The sequence below is a fragment of the Gastrolobium bilobum genome, unplaced genomic scaffold (assembly GCF_033153095.1).
Source record: "Gastrolobium bilobum isolate Gb01-03AN ecotype WA unplaced genomic scaffold, APGP_CSIRO_Gbil_v1 utg909, whole genome shotgun sequence".
NCBI classification, from domain to species: Eukaryota; Viridiplantae; Streptophyta; class Magnoliopsida; order Fabales; family Fabaceae; genus Gastrolobium; species Gastrolobium bilobum.
The window spans coordinates 1,480,616-1,500,175 of NW_026895707.1; the positions used below are offsets into that span (position 1 = coordinate 1,480,616).

Genomic DNA, 19,560 nt, shown 5'->3' on the forward strand with positions numbered 1-19,560 from the left:
ATCAAAAGTTAACCTATATTTTAGCCTTTTATTTTTAATTCTTTTTAGAAGCCAAAAATTTTAGCTTCAAACAAAAAATAAATTTTTAACTTTGTGTTTTGAAAGGCAGACATCCAAATACTAATGTGTAACAAATTTTGTTTTCTACTATTTTTATTTTTATCTTTTTAAAAAAACAGCATTTAGAGAAAACAAAATACTTTTTTGTTTTTATTGAGCTGAAGGTTTTGTTTTTACAACTTGGCTCAATGCCTAGTCACCCATCTTACTAAGCAAATAAATGCCTTAGCAATGAAGTTAGTAGTATAAAATAACAATTGAAGGGTGCAGGAAGAGCAATGAATCATTTTATATCTTGTTTTCATGTGAAAAATGTCAATCATTGTCACAAAATAACTATCATCAATTAATAATTTCTATTTTTTCATTTTACCATAAATTCTTAATCTGACAATTCTAAGAACTCCTAAAAAAAGAATTAATATATGAAATCATTATGCTTTCTAAAACTGCAAATCATTCCTTCATGAGATTCCATCTCAAAAATCCAAATTCAATTAATACTATAGTCATGTTCACATCTTTGAAAATACACTCATTATGTTTGTTACAAACGAAAGATTCACAAGTTGGTTCAAACCTTAGATGAACCACACTGACCCTAAATGCCAATATGGTTTCTGAACCAAAACTAGTGTTGCATCAGATTAACTGAAATCTGGCTGTGTTAAACTGACCTCTTTAAAATAAGGCAGGAAAACACAGATCTTGACCAAATAATTGCGCTGCATGAGTAATTAATCAGGGCAAGGTAAAAAAGAAATAGGAAAAAAAAAATTAAGAAGAAGAGGAGGCTTATGCATCCTATACTTTATGTAATTCCTACCCCTTTCTTTTCTTTGTACTCCCTAAAAGAACATCATCCTACAAAGCCAGAGTATATAATCCCACGTAAAATCAACCCATCACACTCTCTAGCACTCCATTACCAAAAGACTCCTTGTACTGCGGTTGAGGTTTAAGTAAAGCTATGAGAAGAGGATTTCTTCTAAGGCAAGAAAGAAAGTCACCCTTGTCAATTTTTCCATCATTATTGTTATCAAATAGCACAAAAAGCTCATGAACCTACAAGTAACAAGTTAACATCAGTCAAAATGAAATAAGAGCTAAAAGGATGCTAGTGACAGAAACACAGGAGAGAAGGAAAGGATTTTACTAAATAAGAGTTACCTCATCCTCCTCCCAGCTGGAAATAGCAGGTTGGATGAAATCTCGTAACTGATTTTAAAGGGAATTGGAAAAAAAGAAAAATTTAGTGTTTATCAAACATATAGTTAAGGCCAATAGAGGAATGAAAGATCATAATACTTCTTGTTCAACAATGTAGGCCTTTACTGCACCACCACACTCAGCAAAGGCTACTTCACAGGCTTGATGGAACCCTGGCTGCTTCATGACATGTGCAGACCCGAACAAGAACTGGAGCAACATACAAGCATGTGCGTGAGATGTTAGGTGTTGTAAAGAACAAGAACATTTTGAACTTAAAGCTGCAGATAGTATCTTTTTGCCCAAAAAGTGCAGATGTCAAATGTAGAAACGATACTTCTAATCTTCTATACAGAAACTGGTAGATTATTGAAAATAGTCACCTGTCTGAATGTAATTGTCCCTCTCTTCTCCACATCAATGAATGCAAATATCTGTAATAAAATATAATCAACGTGACAATCGAAGGAAAAAGGGCAGTAAAAAGAACTCAAGTCATGTGGGAGTTCAAAAGCTTTGGCAACAGTGAGAAGACAAATGTGGGAAAAAAGAAGTTGGAATGAATCTTGCCAAGCTAAAATAATGGAGGAGCAAAAAACGGAAGCAAATTGAGTACAGACAACTTTATTTCAAAATTACAAGCTTATAAATAATATTGCAACATTCAGATAGTAAATTATCGTAAACTGTGTCAGGCACATGGCATTAGTGAATTTGACATAAAATAAAAGGGTCAGAACATCAAATCTCAAGGCACTTAAATCCCACAATATCAAAGAAATCTTGTGCTATTTGGTAACTAACCTTTTCAGATAAAGGGCAAGCTTTGAGTCTTAATACCCTCAAGAAGTCATGATACTGAACTCGACCACTGCAAGCAGGATATGAACTTTATCAATTTCCACAAGATAAATAATAGTTAAGTACTGCCACAAATAGTAGCAGTCATCAGTGGTAAGAACAAGCAAACTTTAACATTTGTGGTAAAGTTCACCAAATGCCATCAATATGTATAGGTCATTGATGAAAGCATAAATAAATAAACACATCAAAAGAAAATACTATACAGGGAGGCCATGGTTGCTAGTTGATGAGGTTCCAACTTGCTATCTATTAAGAGCCAAAATGAGCATGAAACTTATCTAAAAATAACTAAAAGATATGAGAATTGTAATTAAAGTGTAATTTTACCCTAAGTAATATTCTCACAATAAATTCTCGTGTTTTGTAGGAATTTTTCTAATTGAAGAATATCAAGATTGGAGAGCTCAAGAGTTATGGGAAGCAATGAAAAGCAAGCCGCACCACTAGCACCAGCATGGCGCTAAAGGTGCCATGGTCCCTTGTCTCCGCGCTAAAGGCACCAACACTTTATAAACATCTAACAGTCAGGATATTACATGCACAAAATCCAAGATTTCCTCATGTCTGAAAGAGCATCACATGCCCATACACATTAGGCATCTGAGGTAAATAGGAGGAGTTTGAGATGTAAGTGGCAATCTCATACCCATTTAGCACGCATGGACATCTTGTTCAGGCCTCCAATTGGAATGAAGATGTCTCTGCGCCAAGCACCTCTCAAATGCCCAACCAGAGAAATATTTTCATGCCATATACACAGTAGTTTCAAATTTCAAAGCTGATGTCCTCATTTATGGTATCACTTGAATATGAAATAATAAGGTGTGCTGACTTCCCAGAGTATCCTTGCCCCAAAGAGACAAGAGAATATCTTCTATAGAAAATAAATAAATGTAAGAACTAGGGAAACTGCAAAATTTAATGGTAACCATTTGGGTGAACTTTCATTTAACCCCTACATTTCACTTCCTGCAAAGAACTATTACTTCTAATAGAGTGATGGAACTCAAAACCAAAAGTCGTTACATTAACCCAAGTTTGGAGACATAGCTCCTTACAATGACTTCCACAACAGGAAAGGAAATTCAAGCTAAAAGAAAGGACAAACACTTATCAGACTTAGAAAGCCTGTACATCACAAATGCAGAACCCAACAAAAAAAGAAGACACAATACGGTGACACTGAGACCTCCAGAGCCTCACTCCTTCTAGTAGCCCCCAAATCAGAGCAAACAGCCTACTCTCAGCACTCTCCTCTTTTCCTTTTATCCCCTTTGTCCTTTTATTTTTTCTTCTCCTCAACTCTTCTTTTGCCACTTGTCTTGTTTGCAAGCTAGGTCTCCGTCCCTTGTCTGGACTTGTTCATTTGGCAACCCACACACTTAGCCCATCCTCCTTTGCAAACTTCTTCTTTCTTTTTCAATATACTTGTTTAAATGGCTCGACAACACCTCCTCCCCTCAAGTTCCACCTTGTCCTCAAGGTGCAAGGTCGGAGACTGCTGCTGCATCTCCTAAAGGTCTTCCCAAGAACATTCACAGTCTGGGAGATCTTCCCATAATATATACTTTTATCTTCCCATTCAACAGTTTATGGGATTTTAGAACTTTAACAAGTTTAACTTGCAGCTCCAACTCCTCTGATAGACACCTTGGAAGTTCTAACACTGGAACGACAGGATTAACAGCTCTTTTGAGAAACATGAAAAATGGGATGAACCTTCGAATAATTAGGGAGCAATAGCTGATATGCTACGGGTCCAACCTTCTTTATAATTTCAAAGGGACTATAAAATCTGGGGTTGAGCTTCTGATTGATTTGTCTAGCTAATGACCCTATATTATACGGCTCTATTTTGATATACACCATATCCCCCTACACAAAATCAACTTCTCGTCTATTCTTGTCCGCTTGGAACTTCATTCTTTCTTGTGCCTTCCCAAGTTTTTGTTTCAACTCATCTAAGATAGAGCTAACATTCTACTGCTACCACAGGGCTACAACCTTTCTCTATCTGAATTAATGCAGGTGGGTCCCTTTAAAAGGAAACATTTGTATGGATTGATTGAAGGAGGAACCAAACCAAAAATATATTTCAGCCAACTCTTAGGATGACCCCCACAAAACATCTCAAATAAGTCTCTAATGTTCTGTTGACGACCTTTGTTTGTCCATTCATTTGTGGATGATAGGTGGAGCTGAACTTCAATTTGGTGCCAGCCAATCTAAACAACTCTCCCCAAAATTTGCTAAGAAACACTATGGATCTAAGGAAACCATGAAGCCATACAATGTCTCTCACAAAGAAAGAAACAACTTCTTGAGCTATACAAGGGACGATAGAGAAAATAAGTGTGCATATTTAGTTAACAAATCTACTACGACTAATATGGTGTCCCTACCTTGGGATTTGGGTAGACCTCCTATAAATCCTTGGAAATGTCCTCCCATACTTCTTCAAGTATGCTCAAGGGTTGCAATAAGCTTGTTGGAATCAAGCTGCTATGTTTTTGTTGTTGGTATCAAAGCTCTGAACCCTTGGAGTTATGACCAACACATTGTGGATGATGGAGGAACGTGTGACCAATATGGAATACAGCATGGGTGGGTTAGAGCATACATTGAGGCAACTACTAACGACTATGTTGGAGTATCTGAATCGCATGGACCAGGAAAAATGAGAGGGTAACAGAGATGGAGAGAGTGATGATAGGACTTCACGTCATGGTGGACACCAAAGAGAAGTAGAGTGGCTGAGACGTTTGGAAGTTCCTTACTTCACTGGAGAAGACCCCTACGGATGGGTTTAAAGGGTTGAACGATACTTTCATGTTTATAAAATTACAGTGGAGGATTAAGTGGAGATCTCCTTGATTTGTTTGGAAGGTAGAGCTCTGAGGTGGTTCCAATGGTGGAAACCCAAGAATCCCACTATGGATTGGGAATTGTTCAAGGCAACATTGCTCCAACGATTTCATTCATCTTCTTCAAGAAACCCCTGTGAAGCACTTGTGTGCCTAAAAAAAATGGCACGATTGCAAAATATATGGAAAATTTTGAGATGTTTCCACACTGTTATGCCATGCCAATGATCAGGTGGTGACAACAACATTCTTGAATGGGCTCATAGATGATATCAAGGTTGAGGTGTGTTTGCACACTATTAATGACTTGGGGCGGATTATGGCTTTGGCATAGAAAATGGAGGAACATGAGATAGTGTGGGTACGAGAAGGGAAAGGAATGGGACGATGGGGTTGTGGGCCAAGTGCGGGAGTGGGTAATGGATCAGGTCAATATATTAAGAGTAGCTTCACCCAGCAGGGCCCAAAGTTAAGAACCCTTTGGTCGCTAGAGAAGTGCAAACTGGTTTGGGAGCCTCCTTTAGTTTACAAGGATCAAGTACTGGAGCGAGTGGCCCACGAAATGGGCCCAATGCATCAAATAGACCAGGGCAAACCCTAGGATCCATCCAGTCAACAACTCACAATCTGAATGGAAACTAAGAGAAAGGTGAGACGTCACAAGCGACAGGCAATGGCGCCATGGGTGGAGAATAACAGACAACCAGATTCCGACGATTGATAGCTAACTAAATGGCGGAGAAATTTGGGTTGTCGGTACGATGCTCCCTTCTCCCAGATCACATATGCTGAAACCAAAATCTCAATGATGATTTTGGGCACAGGGGAAAAAGTCATTAAAGAGGAAGGAGAAAAGGCTTTACAGAGGGAAGAAACAAACGGGGAGTCCCTCAGATGAGCGTTCACAGTGTTGTTGGATTAACTTCGAAAAGATCACTGAAGGTATGGGGAGAAATTAAGGGCACTAAGGTTCCGGTGTTGATTGACTCGAGTGTTTTACACAACTTCCTAGCAAAGCATGTGGCACAGAAAATAGGATTTCCCATCGATAACACAAAGGTATTTTCGGTGGAAGTAGGTGATGGGCATAGAGTTAATAATCAGGGAATGTGTTGTGGAATGGTATTGGAATCACCAAAGCTGAAGATCGTACAAGATTTTTTCTTGTTTACTTTAGGGGGAATGAATGCCATAAAAAATTAGGGAAAACCTCGAAAAAATGAGTGGTTATGATTCTCTGAGGTGAAGAAGTAGGGACAGTTAGAAGTTTCTCACGGGATTTCCATGGCTATCCATCCAGCAATTTCAAGGTCTTTTCAAACCACCCAACAGTCTCCCACTTGCAAGATCATGTGATCATAGGATAGTTCTCAAGGAAGGGACGTTGATTCCTAATATTAGACCGTATAGATACCCTTACTACAAAAAAGAAGAGATCGAAAAATTCTGCCAAGTACAAGCCTTTATTCCAATCCACTCGTTCTTATCAAGAAGAAAGACGGGAGATGGCGTTTTTTGTGTGAATTATAGGGTATTAAATTAGGTCACAATCATAGATAAATTTCCTAATCCAGTCATAGATGAATTGATAGATAAAATAGGAGGATTAGTCATCTTTCTAAATTAGATCTCAAATCGGGATACAATCAAATTAGGATGTGTGAAGCTGACATCGAAAAGACTGCATTCTGTACCCATGAGGAACATTACGAGTTTATTGTAATGCCCTTTGAGTTGAAGAATGGCCCCTCCTACATTTCAAGCTTTGATACCAAAATGATGGAACTCAAAACCAAAAGTCATTATATTAACCTAAGAGAATTTGGAGACGGAGCTCCTTACAATGACTTCCACAACAGGAAAGGAAATTCAAGCTAAATGAACAAACAAACACTGACTCTCAGACTTGGAAAGCCTATACATCACAAATGCAGAACTCAACAAAAAAGGAAGGCACAATACAGAGACACTGAGACCGGGCCTTCCAAAGTCTCACTCCTTCTAGTAGCCCCCAAATCAGAAAAAATAGCCTACTCTCTACACTCCCCACTTTTACTCTTATCTCCTATGTCCTATTTTTTCTTCTCCTCCACTTATCTTTTGCCACATGTCTTGTTTACCAGCTAGCTCTCCTTCCCTTGTCTGGACTGATTCATTTGGCAGCCCACTCACTAGCCCATCCCCCTTTGCAAACTTCTTTCTTTTTCCATATACTTGTTTAAATGGCTCAACAAAGAGGCACGGAATTATGGGAAGTTAGCAACCAGAAGTACTTCAACAATCATTTCCCATAAGGTGATTCCATTATGACTAAGACAGTCAACTGAAGCAGAAAGTCAACATTGATTGTCATTTAGGTACAGTGTGTATCATTCATAACAAAAATAAATATTCATTAACTTATAATTTTGTTTCCCCTTTAAGGTTTTCCTAATTAGTTACAAGAATGTGATAATAGTACCTGGGATCAGGATTCATAGCCAAGAATTTATCCAGAAAGTCAACAGCTTCCAAGCTGCTGATATGAAACAACTGAAATGAAACACAAAATCTCTTATATCCTCCCTTCCAACATTGCTAGAAGAATAATTTAATTAAAAGAAAACAGACTAGATCAAACTTGAAAAAAGAAAAATATCCAGTTTGGCAATCTATGAATACAAGGCCAACAATTCCCATGCAAGGATATTCAAATTTAAATTGGCAATACCGTAAAGGCAGACCAGTCAGATAGACAGGATGGGTCATACTATAACTTATCATAAACATAACATTGCACAAAATATTTTCTCCCTTTCACTACATATTACTTGGACAAAAAAGTTGATGAACACAAATACAGTTGGCAATATTTCAGGACTATGTGTTACAATAGGAAAGCATACTTGGAAATTTCCTTTACTTCTACAATAAAATGACTTTAAAAAGCAACAATAGAAGACATGATCAGACAGACCAGAAACAAAATCATAAAATAAAATAAAAAAAATCAGGTAAAGTAATGCTACTTGCAAATTCATTGAGCAACCCCAAAGGCTTCGTTTGATAAATCAATCAAGGTGAAGGTTCTCTCTTCAATTTGTGGGCTCAGACATTATGAGGCAACTTATCTCTAGCATCCATTGGCATAAACAAAGGGATACAGTGGCATTCGCATATACTAGAGGAGAAACAGAATGAATTTTTTAACCTAAAAATCCTATTTAAACAAGCTGAAGAAAAAAATTATTTACCAGGGACTTGACAAAGGCAGTATATATAAAAAAAAGAAAGTTAATTGTACATTTAAAAAATTACAACATTAATTCAAGCTCATTTAAGGACTCACCGATTCCACCTTGGCCATTTCAACCATATAATTTGAGGGGTTCTCCTGCAAAAGTCAATAAGTTGAAATGTCAATGACAACAAAACTGGATTGCTATTTTTTCAGAATCAGTAGAAACAGGTGAAGCATAACAAACACAAAATCTATTGGAAAAAATAGGTTATAATACCCTGAGGATGAGTTGAAATTTTCAGTATCATGACATGTGAGGAAATATTTAATACAACTGCAATACATGAGGTCATATTTTGCATTAATAGTTGGCAACTCCAACCTTCATTCCTTAAGGTTGCTACAGCAACCAATATACTGATTTAATCCAAACAAGACTAAAAGCAAGCACCTAAACAAGTGCAAGAGTGTCGAGTGGTTTGATGAGTGGAAACGGTAAAAGTGTAGTTTTGGGACTGAGCAGTTGGAAGTAAGAGAAGTTGACCCATGAAAATTTGGATGTTATTTATATCTCACTTTAATAATTAGATAAAACAAAAAAAGAGAAAAAAGAAGGATTTTGATTGAATAATGTGGGTAAGATAGGTGTCATCTTGATTAGTAGTATAGAGTAGCAACAACGAATTTGACAGGAATATGAATTGTTGGAGCAGATCATAATTTAACAGTGTTTGCCTATGGTATGGATATGAGCTATGAAAACTAATACTTGTTCTTTCAGCTTTTTAATCAATCACAATCTATAAGAACTGATTGGAAGCGAATAATATAATCAGCCAACCCCAAGCAAAAGCTTTTACTTTTTCCTGGGTCAATTATGAAATTTAAATCATAATGGACTCCGGAATCAGTAGCATAAGTTCAAATTGATGCATTCAAAAGCCATGGTGATTTTCTCCATAGTCATGCATGATTTTCTCAGTTTTTTCAAACAAAAATATTTTTGGTCTGTAATATGAGATCTTCAGCTTAACCCAGATTGCCATTTCAACGGCAGGAAAGTAGTGTGCTTCCCACGCATGACACATCACAGCGGATCAAAATTATCAATCTCCAAGTAGAAGAAAGCAGTATGTAAAAGAAACTCAACTGTAAATTTGTTTACATGGTTGTCTCTGTCTTTCTGATACATGTATCTTCTATTAAAGTTTTCAATTTAATATTGTGATTAATATGTTGTTCAATATACCTCTTTTGGCTTAGTTCTTGACCTTTTTCCCATTTTTGTTGGCTTTTATTATAGGCAGAGTGGCAGACATATACATACGTGATTAGAAGCTTACTTCTTTGTATTGATAAAAGCAAAAAAAGCTAAGAATAAAAAGTTATTTTTGTTATGAATTATGATGGCTGGTGTCCTACGAGACTGTTAGAACTGAATGTTTCATTCATATATTCAAATGGAATCAGATTTTACAATATATAACAAAGGCAAAAAGGTAAAAAAGGAAACAACAAAAGCTACATGGGCTAAGGCCCATTACACTAAGTTACAAGAAATACCCACACTCCCCCTCACGTTGGGAGATAAATATTAATCATTCCCAACTTGTCTATTAAGTTATCAAAAATTGATCTACGTAGACTCTTAGTAAGAATGTCTGCAGTTTGCTCTTTGGTAGGGATATATGACATACACTCCCACCATCCAATTTCTCCTTGATGAAGTGATGATCAACCTCCACATGCTCCACATGCTTTGTTCTGTCATGATGAACAAGATTTTTGAGCAATCCTGATTGCTGCCTTGTTATCACAATACAACCTTAATGGTAAGGAATAAGAGATCTTCAGTTCACCTAGGAGTCTTCTTAATCAGACTCCCTCTCAAACTCCATGAGCTAGTGCTCGGAATTCTGCCTCAGCACTACTCCGTGAAACCACTATTTGCTTATTGCTTCTCCAAGATACTAAGTTTCCCTACACATAGGTGCAATAGCCTGAGGTTGACTTTCTGTCTACCGATGAACCTGCCCAATCCGCATCAGTGTAGACTTCAATCATCCTATTATACCCCTTTTTGAAGAACAATCCCCTTCCTGGTGTACTCTTGAGATACCTTAGGATTCTATAAATTGCACCAAGATGTTTATCTTTGGGTGAATGCATAAATTGGCTAACCATACTTACTGTAAAAGCAATGTCAAGTCGAGTATTGGACAAGTAGATCAATCTTCCAACCAATCTTTGATACTGCTCTTTGTCCCCCTCTTTCCCATCTTCAATACCCAACTTAATGTTGGGTTCTATACGTGTTTTAACTGGCTTGTATATTAGCATACCTATCTTATGAAGCAAATTTAAGATGTACTTCTTTTGAGAGATTGTGATCCCTGTACTGCTCCAGGCTACTTCCATGCCAAGGAAATACCTTAGGACTCCAAGATCCTTCAGTTCAAAATGACCTGCTAATAAGGAATCTAACTCCTCATGGTCATCACCAGTAATAATTATGTCATTCACAGACTAAAAGAATGGCAACTTTACCATATCCTTCAAGTGTTTGTGGAAGAGTGTATGATCAGTTTGGGCCGATAAAAAAACCCTTCCTCTTGACCGCTTGAGTGAATTTATCAAATCATTCTCTAGGAGACTGTTTGAGTCAAGAGACTTCTTTAACTTACAAACCAAGCCAGCTCCTTTTCCGAAACTAGGTGGAGGATCCATATAGACTTCTTCGTGTAGGTCACCATTCAAAAAAACATTCTTCACATCCAACTGTTGTAAAGGCCAATCAATATTAGCAGCCAAGGATAGAAGAACTCTAACAGTGTTGAATTTGGTAATGTTTCTTGATAATCTATCCCATACGTCCGAGTGTACCCCTTTGCAACTAGTCTGGCCTTATATCTATTGATGCTGCCATTTGCATTGAATTTGATGGTGTACACTCGTTGGTTGCTTTCCTCTTGATAATTCCACAATATCCCATGTGTTATTTCTTTCCAAAGCATCCATTTCTTCAATGACAGCCAACTTCCAATTTGGATCATGAAGGGCTTCTTGGATATTTTTGAAAATCTTCATACTATCCAAGACTCTGTTGAAGGCACGAAAACCCGGAGATAATGTGTCATAGGAGACAAATTGAGAGATGGGATGTGAAGTACAAGATCTGGTTCCTTTCCTGAGAGCAATTTAAATGTAAATCCTCATAGGCATGTTGGGTTAGATCCGAATTGTTGGAACTAGTAGCCGAAGTGGAATCCTGGCAGTGCAAAGAGTCTAGATTATTTATATTTTGACGAGGCTATTTCCGACTATAAACCAACAATTGTTTCCACTGATTATTGTCTCCATCTTTTTTCAACTATTCATCTCCCCCGTTTCCAATTGTGGTGAGTTCTATGATGAAGGAATGGATAAGGGAAGAGGTAACACTGAGGGTTCCCAAGACTAGTCTTCATCTAGAAGCTCCCCTTGAAAAGAAGGCTGAGAAAAGAAAGATTGACTCTCAAAGAAAGTGACATCCATGGAGACAAAAACCTTTCGAAGAGATGGGGAATAACATTTATATCCCTTTTGAGAAGGAGAGTATCCAATGAAGACACACTTATGAGATTTAGGATCAAGTTTGGATCGTTGGTGTGATGGACCATGGACAAACACAACACACCTGAACAATTTTGGAGGAAGAGAAGACATAGACCTAAGAGAGGGATAGTTCTTTAAAAGACATGATAGCAGAGAAAGAAACTGAAGGACACGAGCAGACATTAAGGTAGATGGCATTTAGAACGGCTTCAACCCACAAATATTTAGGGACATTCATCGCGAACATAAGAGCACAATCAACTTCAAGAAGGTGCCTATTCTTTCTCTCTGCTACCCTACTCTGTTGAGGAGTATCAGGACATGAACTCTGATGAAGGATGCCATGATGAGACAGGTATTCACCAAGGATAAAATTAAAATACTCTTTACAATTGTTTGTCCGAAGAATTTTTATGGAGATGCCAAATTGGTTCTGAACCATGGCATGAAATTTTTTGAAAACTTGTACAGTATCAGACTTTTCTTTGAGAAGATAGACCTAACACACTCGAGAAAGGTCATCAATGAATGTAAAAAACCATTGTAAGCCAGAAATATTCTTTACACAATATGGACCCCATATATCACTGTGAACAAGAGTAAATGGGGGAATTCTTTATATTTCCTAATGGGATATGATACGCGAGAGTATTTTGCTAACTGATTGATGACACAAGAAAAGAAACTTACGGTGCCACAACATTACAACATCACCACAATTGGAAACAAAGAAAGGATCATTTTCAGCAAAAGCAGCTTGATTCTCTATATAATCAGATCCCTAAAAAATGTAGAGTCTTCCTTCTTCTTTAGCACTGTCAATTATCTTCACCGCCCCCCACTTTTTGTTGAGATATATAAAACCATTAATATAGCCTCACCCAATAGCTTAAGCTTTTAGGTTGAATTGGTTCTCTACATAGTATCAGAGCTTCAGTGACCATGAGGTCACGAGTTCGATCCTCACCGCCCCTCACTTTCAGGTGGAATTAAGAAAAGCACAAGGCAGACCAAAAAAATGGGTTTGTGCAACACAAGGCAGACCAATACTGGGCTTGTGCCATATCCACGCTTCAAGCCCAAAGGGCTCTTACGTGAGGGGGGGTGTTAAAAAATATAATATAAATCATTAAAAAGACTCTCACCCAATACCTTAAGGTTTTGGGTTGAATTGGTTCTTTACAACCATGCACCGAAAATTTTGCAACACAACTAAGCTCTATTGTCAGCTTACGAACAAAAATGAGATTGCATGCTAAATTAGGGACATGTAGGACATAATTTAAGACAATCTTCTTGGAGAGTTTAAATTTTTGTATTCCTGCAATTTGGGAAAAACTTCCATCCGTTATTTTGACCCTAGAATTTCCATAGCAAACTTGGAGTCAAATTTGAAGATGAGGTATCCAATTCGAACACAGAAGAAGTTGATGCATGGGACGTGATACTCTCTGAGTCATCCAAAGCAGTAAACTTGGAGTCTGTTACAGAAACAGCAGCAAAAAGGCACTGATTTGAGCCCAACAACAACAACAGACCTCTCTAAGTTGTTTTTTTACTTGGGTAGCCATAGTCTGAAAATAAAAAAATGTCTCCATTCACCAATTCAAGTCTTCAAACAGATAGGAGAGACGAAGTCGAGCCGAACGAGACCGGTCTGATCAAAACAGGACCCTGCAGGGTGGCACGTAGCTGTCACACCGAAAGAGGGCTTCGAGGCTCACTCTCCGAGCTGTCTCCGGCGCGTGGGGTCACGTGACTAGCCAAATTCCAGTGGGCCTTCTTGGAACTTGTAGATCGGCATTTTCTGATTGCAATGGTACTTGTTTTGGCCGGAAAAGTAGCAAGAAAATTTTTCCGGAGACGACAAATGATGTTTACAGGCTGGGATTTGACCTTTTTTGGCCATCTATAGTGAATGGTAGCCTTACTTTGCCGTTGAACAAAAGAAAAAACAGCCTTGACAATGCTGTTTTTTAGTTTTCCGGCGATGTGTCGCCGGTTTTTTGTTTTGATGGTGGCTGGGCTTTCTTAGGACCTGGGGGCTCTTGATACCATGTTAGAACTGAATTTTTCATTCATATATTCAAATGGAACGAGACTTTACAATATATAACAAAGGCAAAAAGGTAAAAAGGAAACAACAAAAGCTACATGGGCTAAGGCCCATTACACTAAGTTACAAGAAATTCCCACAAAGACGGTGATTTATCACATGTTTTTTGCATTACTTCTTATGTGTCATGCTTTCACTTTGTAGAGATGGCATACAAAATTAAAGTGTTTAAATATGAGAACTCCGTGGATTCAACATCACAGTACTGAATTCAACATCACAATGTTATTCTGAGTGAAGATAATCTATTAATGCATACAAATCTGATACTTGATTTGCAAGTTTGAAGTTGACCATTTTATACAAATGAACTAGGATGAAGATATAATTGAAACCAATTATAAAAACTGCACACCTGTTTTGCTTCTTGTGCTTTCGAATGAAGCATTGTGTCTCCATAAGAATGTCCAGTCTGTACAACATTCATTGCAGTTGCAATAGCACGGCAAGTCTGCATTTATTGTTATTCACATATTAATTGTTGAATAGTTACTAACTACCAACTCAAGGAAGGATTATGGCGGGATAAAATTCAACAAAGCATCCAGTGTATTTATTAGTAGCAAAAAACAAATTGATAAAAGAGATAGAAAAAAATAAGTTAAAAAAAAAAGCAATGTTTAGTCTTAGGCAAGTTTTGGTCAAATTCCCTACATTAGGTGCCGCTCCAACGTTGTCTTGAATAAACTGGTTCCTAATCATTTCTTTTCTTGTATGTCCACTAATCCACCTTAGCATTATCATCTCAGATTATCTCAGTCTTATCTTTTGTTGGTATATCATTAACCCAGCATTCACTAACATAGAGCATTGCTCGTCGTAATAGTTGTCCGGTAGAATTTTCCTTTGAGTTTGATAGGCACCTTGCAATCACAAGTTACACCTAAAGCATTTATCCATTCCATCCACCTAGCCTGAATCCTATGTAACATCCTCATCAATCCACCTAGACCGAGCAACTTGTGGAAATGTTTCTAACTAGCATCTTATTGAAATTTCATTTTCATACATGCAAAAGATTAGGTTTATAGTCAGATTAGTGCCTCCTTGAAATTTGGGGTGAAAAAAAATAAGGAAATTTTTTCATATAAAGTCCCTGAATTTTTCACCCGTTTTTAAGGGAACACGAGTGCGAGCCTTGAAACAGCAGGTAAGGTTGCTCTTTGTAACCATAAGGTCACGAGTTCGAGTTTGGGAAACAATCTATTTGCAAAAATACAAGGGTAAAGCTGCGTACAATCGACCCTCTCACCTACTCTCGCAAGTTGGGGAGCTTTGTGCACCAAGTTTGCCCTACCAAACTGACCCTCAGATGCCCAAGAAAGGAATCTTCTTCAACTCAATTCAAAGTTAAAATGTATATACATATATAGGTTTCAAGGATCAAACTATTGACAATTGTGTTCTGCAAATAGCAAGTTATGAACTTGTGCAGTCCAAAGTTAAAAGCTTCAAATATACAAGAAGGATAAATATAAAAATTCTCTGACAATACATGAAGCTATAGAACAAAATTAGAAGACTCACCCTCTCACGAAAATGTACAGCAGTTTCTTTATCATCCAGGGGTGAAATGACAGGAAGATATTCTACCTGTTGAATTGATGATGAAAGTTTTAAACTACTTCAAGAATAATAGGTTTCCACACTACGTGGTGGATTAACCACTGCAAAGAAAATCCCAATCCATAAGAGAGTATACCTCGAAGTAGTTGTGGAACTGAGTGAACATCCTGAACATAAGCTTTCCCAAAGAAACATTGCCCCTAACAAATTTGCATGAAAAATAACGAGAGTGATAAATTATGCCTACAAACAATAATAATGAAATACTAGGATCTTCATAAACAAATAGCCTACCAAGATTGATCAAAGTGCACATGAGGATAGCGTACAATTACAGGCTGGATTGGGTACCCAGGGATAAATGCACCAGGTTGGAAGGAGATAAGGCTCCTTCCATTAGTCGTGGTTCCCTCCGGAAATAATAGCACTCGAGGAAATCTATCGCAAGAAGCCCTTCTCTGTTATTGAGATCCTTGAAGGCAGATTTCTATATCAAATAGCTTATAAATTGATAACATGACAAAAACTATATGAAGTAAATTCATGCCCAACATTATCTATTGCTCAGCCTTGTTAGTTCGAATAATTCTTGCATCTTGCTATTCAGTTCCAAAATCTGAAGCTAATGTAATTTTACAACATATTAAATTCTCACTCAACTCTGAGGTTCTCTTCAGTTTATATGGCCAACTAGATTTTTCGTAACTTTATTTTCAATCTCAAGCATTTATGTTGCACACTGTAGCATAAAACATATTGCTCGTATAACTCCTATTTGAGGCCAATAAAAAAACAAAAAAGCAGTATCACTTTCCTGTACATGAACAGAAAACTTCTATTAGTATGTCTTATAGCTACTCTCACTACTCATACTCTTCCTAAATTTTAACCAAATATATTTTAAGAAATTTTGCAGAGGTTTGGTTCAAAAATAGGGGCATCGGAGGGGACAAATGATGTTGTGAAACTCTTGAACAGAGACAGTGGTGACATAGCTAAAAGTAGAAAGGTAACTGACCATCAATTACAGCCATATCAACAATCAAAGAACAAAGATAATTTTAAGATGCAAATAACAATAAGCAAACTAATAGAAATGTTTTACCTTTATTTCCCTGACAGCTTGCTTCCTTGATGATGGTTCGAACCTATTAACATATACGACCTGAAAGCATAAAAAGTGGTGGGGGGGGGGGGGGGGGAATGGAAAAAGGATGAATGACATGTCTTATATTTTTAATTGAGCATACATAAAATTTAACCAAGAAATGACATTACCTGCATTGCTCTAATAATGGTGCCAACAAAAGGTATGGAGTCATGTGACTCAGATGCCACAATGGTGGGAAATAGTTCATAGAAATAGAAGATAGGCTCAATATAAGAAACATGATTAGATACAATTATTGGAGCAATTTCCCTTGGTGCAGGTCTTCCCTTTCGTTTTATCCACTGATAGCTGCAATGGAAAGAAGGAAACGAAAATACAGAGAAATTCATGGTTCATGTATAAAACGAAACTGAAATCAACATTAAAGACGTAAAAATAACCTAACCAACAACTTTTTTTGTTTCTTTTAATATTTTCCTATTTCACCTTTAGTTTCCAATGTTCTCTCTCTAATAAAACTGGCTGAGAAATCCCCCCAAAATCATACATGGAAGGCTCAGTAGTACTGAGTCAGTACCCATATGTTCCCTTCCATTCAACATAACATCACAACAAAGATTTTAATTCATAAAAAATATAAAGAACACTTTATTTCATTTCACCCGTCCCTCTTTCCACCTAAAACAAAGGAATTATCATAAATCAAGCAGAGATGCATATACAAATTCTATAATTATTTGATTAAAAGCCAATTCTATCCTGCATTTATATGGCATGCATTTCATTTTGTTTTTCCCATTCATCTCCCTTCCACCTCCCACCTCCTAAACCAAGAACTTCATTAACTTGGTATGTAAAGTAGTTATCCACGCCTCATTTTCATTAGCAATAAAAAAGTCACTTCCAAAATCCTCAGCTCAATGCTTTGTCTTTTTCCTCACCCAACCACCAAAATTTTGACCTTTAAGACGTCCAGTTTTTATTGTACGATTCACATCACAACATAACAAAGTACTAAAGTCAAACCAATGATTGCATTTACTCTAATCCCACTTCAACAAGCTTCATCATTAATAAAAAAAAAGAAAAAAAAGAAAAAAAAAGTGAATTAGTAAAGATCCTTAGTACTCAAACTAACTACTCTAACGGTCTAACCTAACCAAACCCCAAAGAATGCACTCAACTACCCAAAAAAAAAAAAAAACACAGATACAATACAAACTAAACTAAGATCTTAAATCAAATTTTTAAAAAAAAAAAAAAAAGACTAAGATGTTAAATAATAAGTAAAAATAAAAATGAAATTATCATGTTGAAAGAGTAAAGTATATGTGAAATCTAGAAGTTACCCAAAAGAGAAGAGAATGAATCTGGCGCAGATTCGAGTGATCCACATGATTCTGCATCTCCACCGTGGCATAGGGTTCTCCTTGTCCTTCCACCCGTGCAACGCCAATTTCGTTGCCACGTAACCTACCGCCAGACACAGCCCAAACAGCACCAACCGCACCACCGCCAACGGCAAACACACCACCGTCTTCACCCACTCATAAACCCCCTCCATCTCCGGCGTCCCGTTCCGGAACGGGTCCACCGTGATCGCCGCCGGCACGGTCAACTCCTCATCGCACCCGAGGTGTCGGAAAGGGTTCCATCCCCCGCCGGCACCGCCGGAGGAGGCAGAGTCCTCGACGGTGACGATTAAGTGATCGGAGGAGAGTAGCGGCGAGGTTATGTCATGGTCCGCCATTGATGGAAGAATAAGGTATACGAATACGGTATATAAGAGTACCGTATAAAAATACGAATGAAGAAAGAAGAAAAAAGAAAGAGAAGAAGTGAGTGATGGAGTTGCAATATGTGTTTGAGTTGTGTATTCTGTTGTGTTGTGTTGTGATGTGTGGAGTGAGTTTTTATATATCTTTCACTCATTGTCGTTGGTTTTTGGGTTTTTATAGAAGATGTGTAACTAGTGTGTGTGTGTTTATGTGGGGTGGTGGTGCCTTTTCAAATTTCATGTGTGTATCTGAATTTGGTATTATTGTAATTAAGGAGACTATGGAGGAGCATCATGTAGCCACGTGCACTGTGCACAATGCACAATGCATGTGGACTGCTTTACCTCATTTTCTATAGATTGTTAAAAAGTGTAGTTTGTGAATTTGAACTCAAAATAAATAAATAAATAAGAGTTTTATATTTATATGAATTTTGTTGATGCAACCCATGAAAGGGTAGCTTGTGGTTTACAATTTAGTTAGGACTTAGGATTAGTAAATTATGTTAGAATATTTTTGTCGTGGAATAGGTTATATTTACAAACTTTTACAAACTACACTATCTTTCTTCGGGAGAACACTGGTTACGCTATGTTTTCCCGGGTGAAGATAGTGTAATTTGTAAAAAAAATCAAAAAAAATTTGTAAACACATCCTTCATCTTTTTTTGTTGGTAAACATGTTATTGAGTGAGTGTTTGGATTAAATTAATTAGATAATGATTTTTACAAAACAAAAAATTAGGCCCTTTTTGAATTGTTCTCAAACATAATTTTTTGATTTAAAAAATATATATTTAATAAGACCTGTTTTGTGAAAATATTAAAAATTATAATTATTTTTTAATTTTTAGAATCAAATTTAAAGAATTAATTTATGTTTTGACTTTTAACTTTCAAAATACAGAAAATATCTATTTCATTAATTATTTTACAAAACAGTTCTAAGAACAAAAAAAAATAACACAATTAAACAAACCCTGACTCATTAGTTTATCATGTGTGGTTTGTGGGAATCTTTATTATTATGTATTTATTTTCTAATAAAAATTGTCTTGAAAGGATTAATTGTAAAATTCTGGACAATTTTTGGGTGCAAATTCTAAATTAATTTGATTATGTTAGTAGAATAACTTTTAAATGCTAACGGTATAATATATTTTATGATTTTAAAGTTAA

At 36.8% G+C, this 19,560-nt stretch overlaps 1 protein-coding gene across 2 annotated transcripts; it reads right to left on the reverse strand.

The window, feature by feature from the left end:
• Positions 1-540: 540 nt before the first annotated feature.
• On the reverse strand, positions 541-18,523 carry LOC133292568 (lysophospholipid acyltransferase LPEAT2). 2 transcript variants are annotated; one of them, XM_061490994.1, is made up of 14 exons: positions 17,954-18,512; positions 16,772-16,952; positions 16,599-16,658; positions 15,788-15,951; positions 15,630-15,693; positions 15,455-15,520; positions 14,283-14,378; positions 8,326-8,370; positions 7,459-7,529; positions 2,074-2,140; positions 1,653-1,703; positions 1,369-1,479; positions 1,231-1,278; positions 541-1,125 (listed from the first exon to the last, which is right to left on the reverse strand). In XM_061490994.1, exons 1-14 carry the CDS (start codon positions 18,352-18,354, stop codon positions 958-960), a joined length of 1,593 nt encoding a protein of 530 aa, XP_061346978.1. In that variant the 5' UTR covers positions 18,355-18,512; the 3' UTR covers positions 541-957. The 2 variants fall into 2 exon arrangements, 1 of the variants encoding a protein (XP_061346978.1); XR_009748940.1 differs by lacking the exons at positions 541-1,125; positions 1,231-1,278; positions 1,369-1,479; ... (3 more) ...; positions 8,326-8,370; positions 14,283-14,378 and having other exon boundaries at positions 15,788-15,965; positions 17,954-18,523.
• Between the last annotated feature and the right edge of the window lie 1,037 nt (positions 18,524-19,560).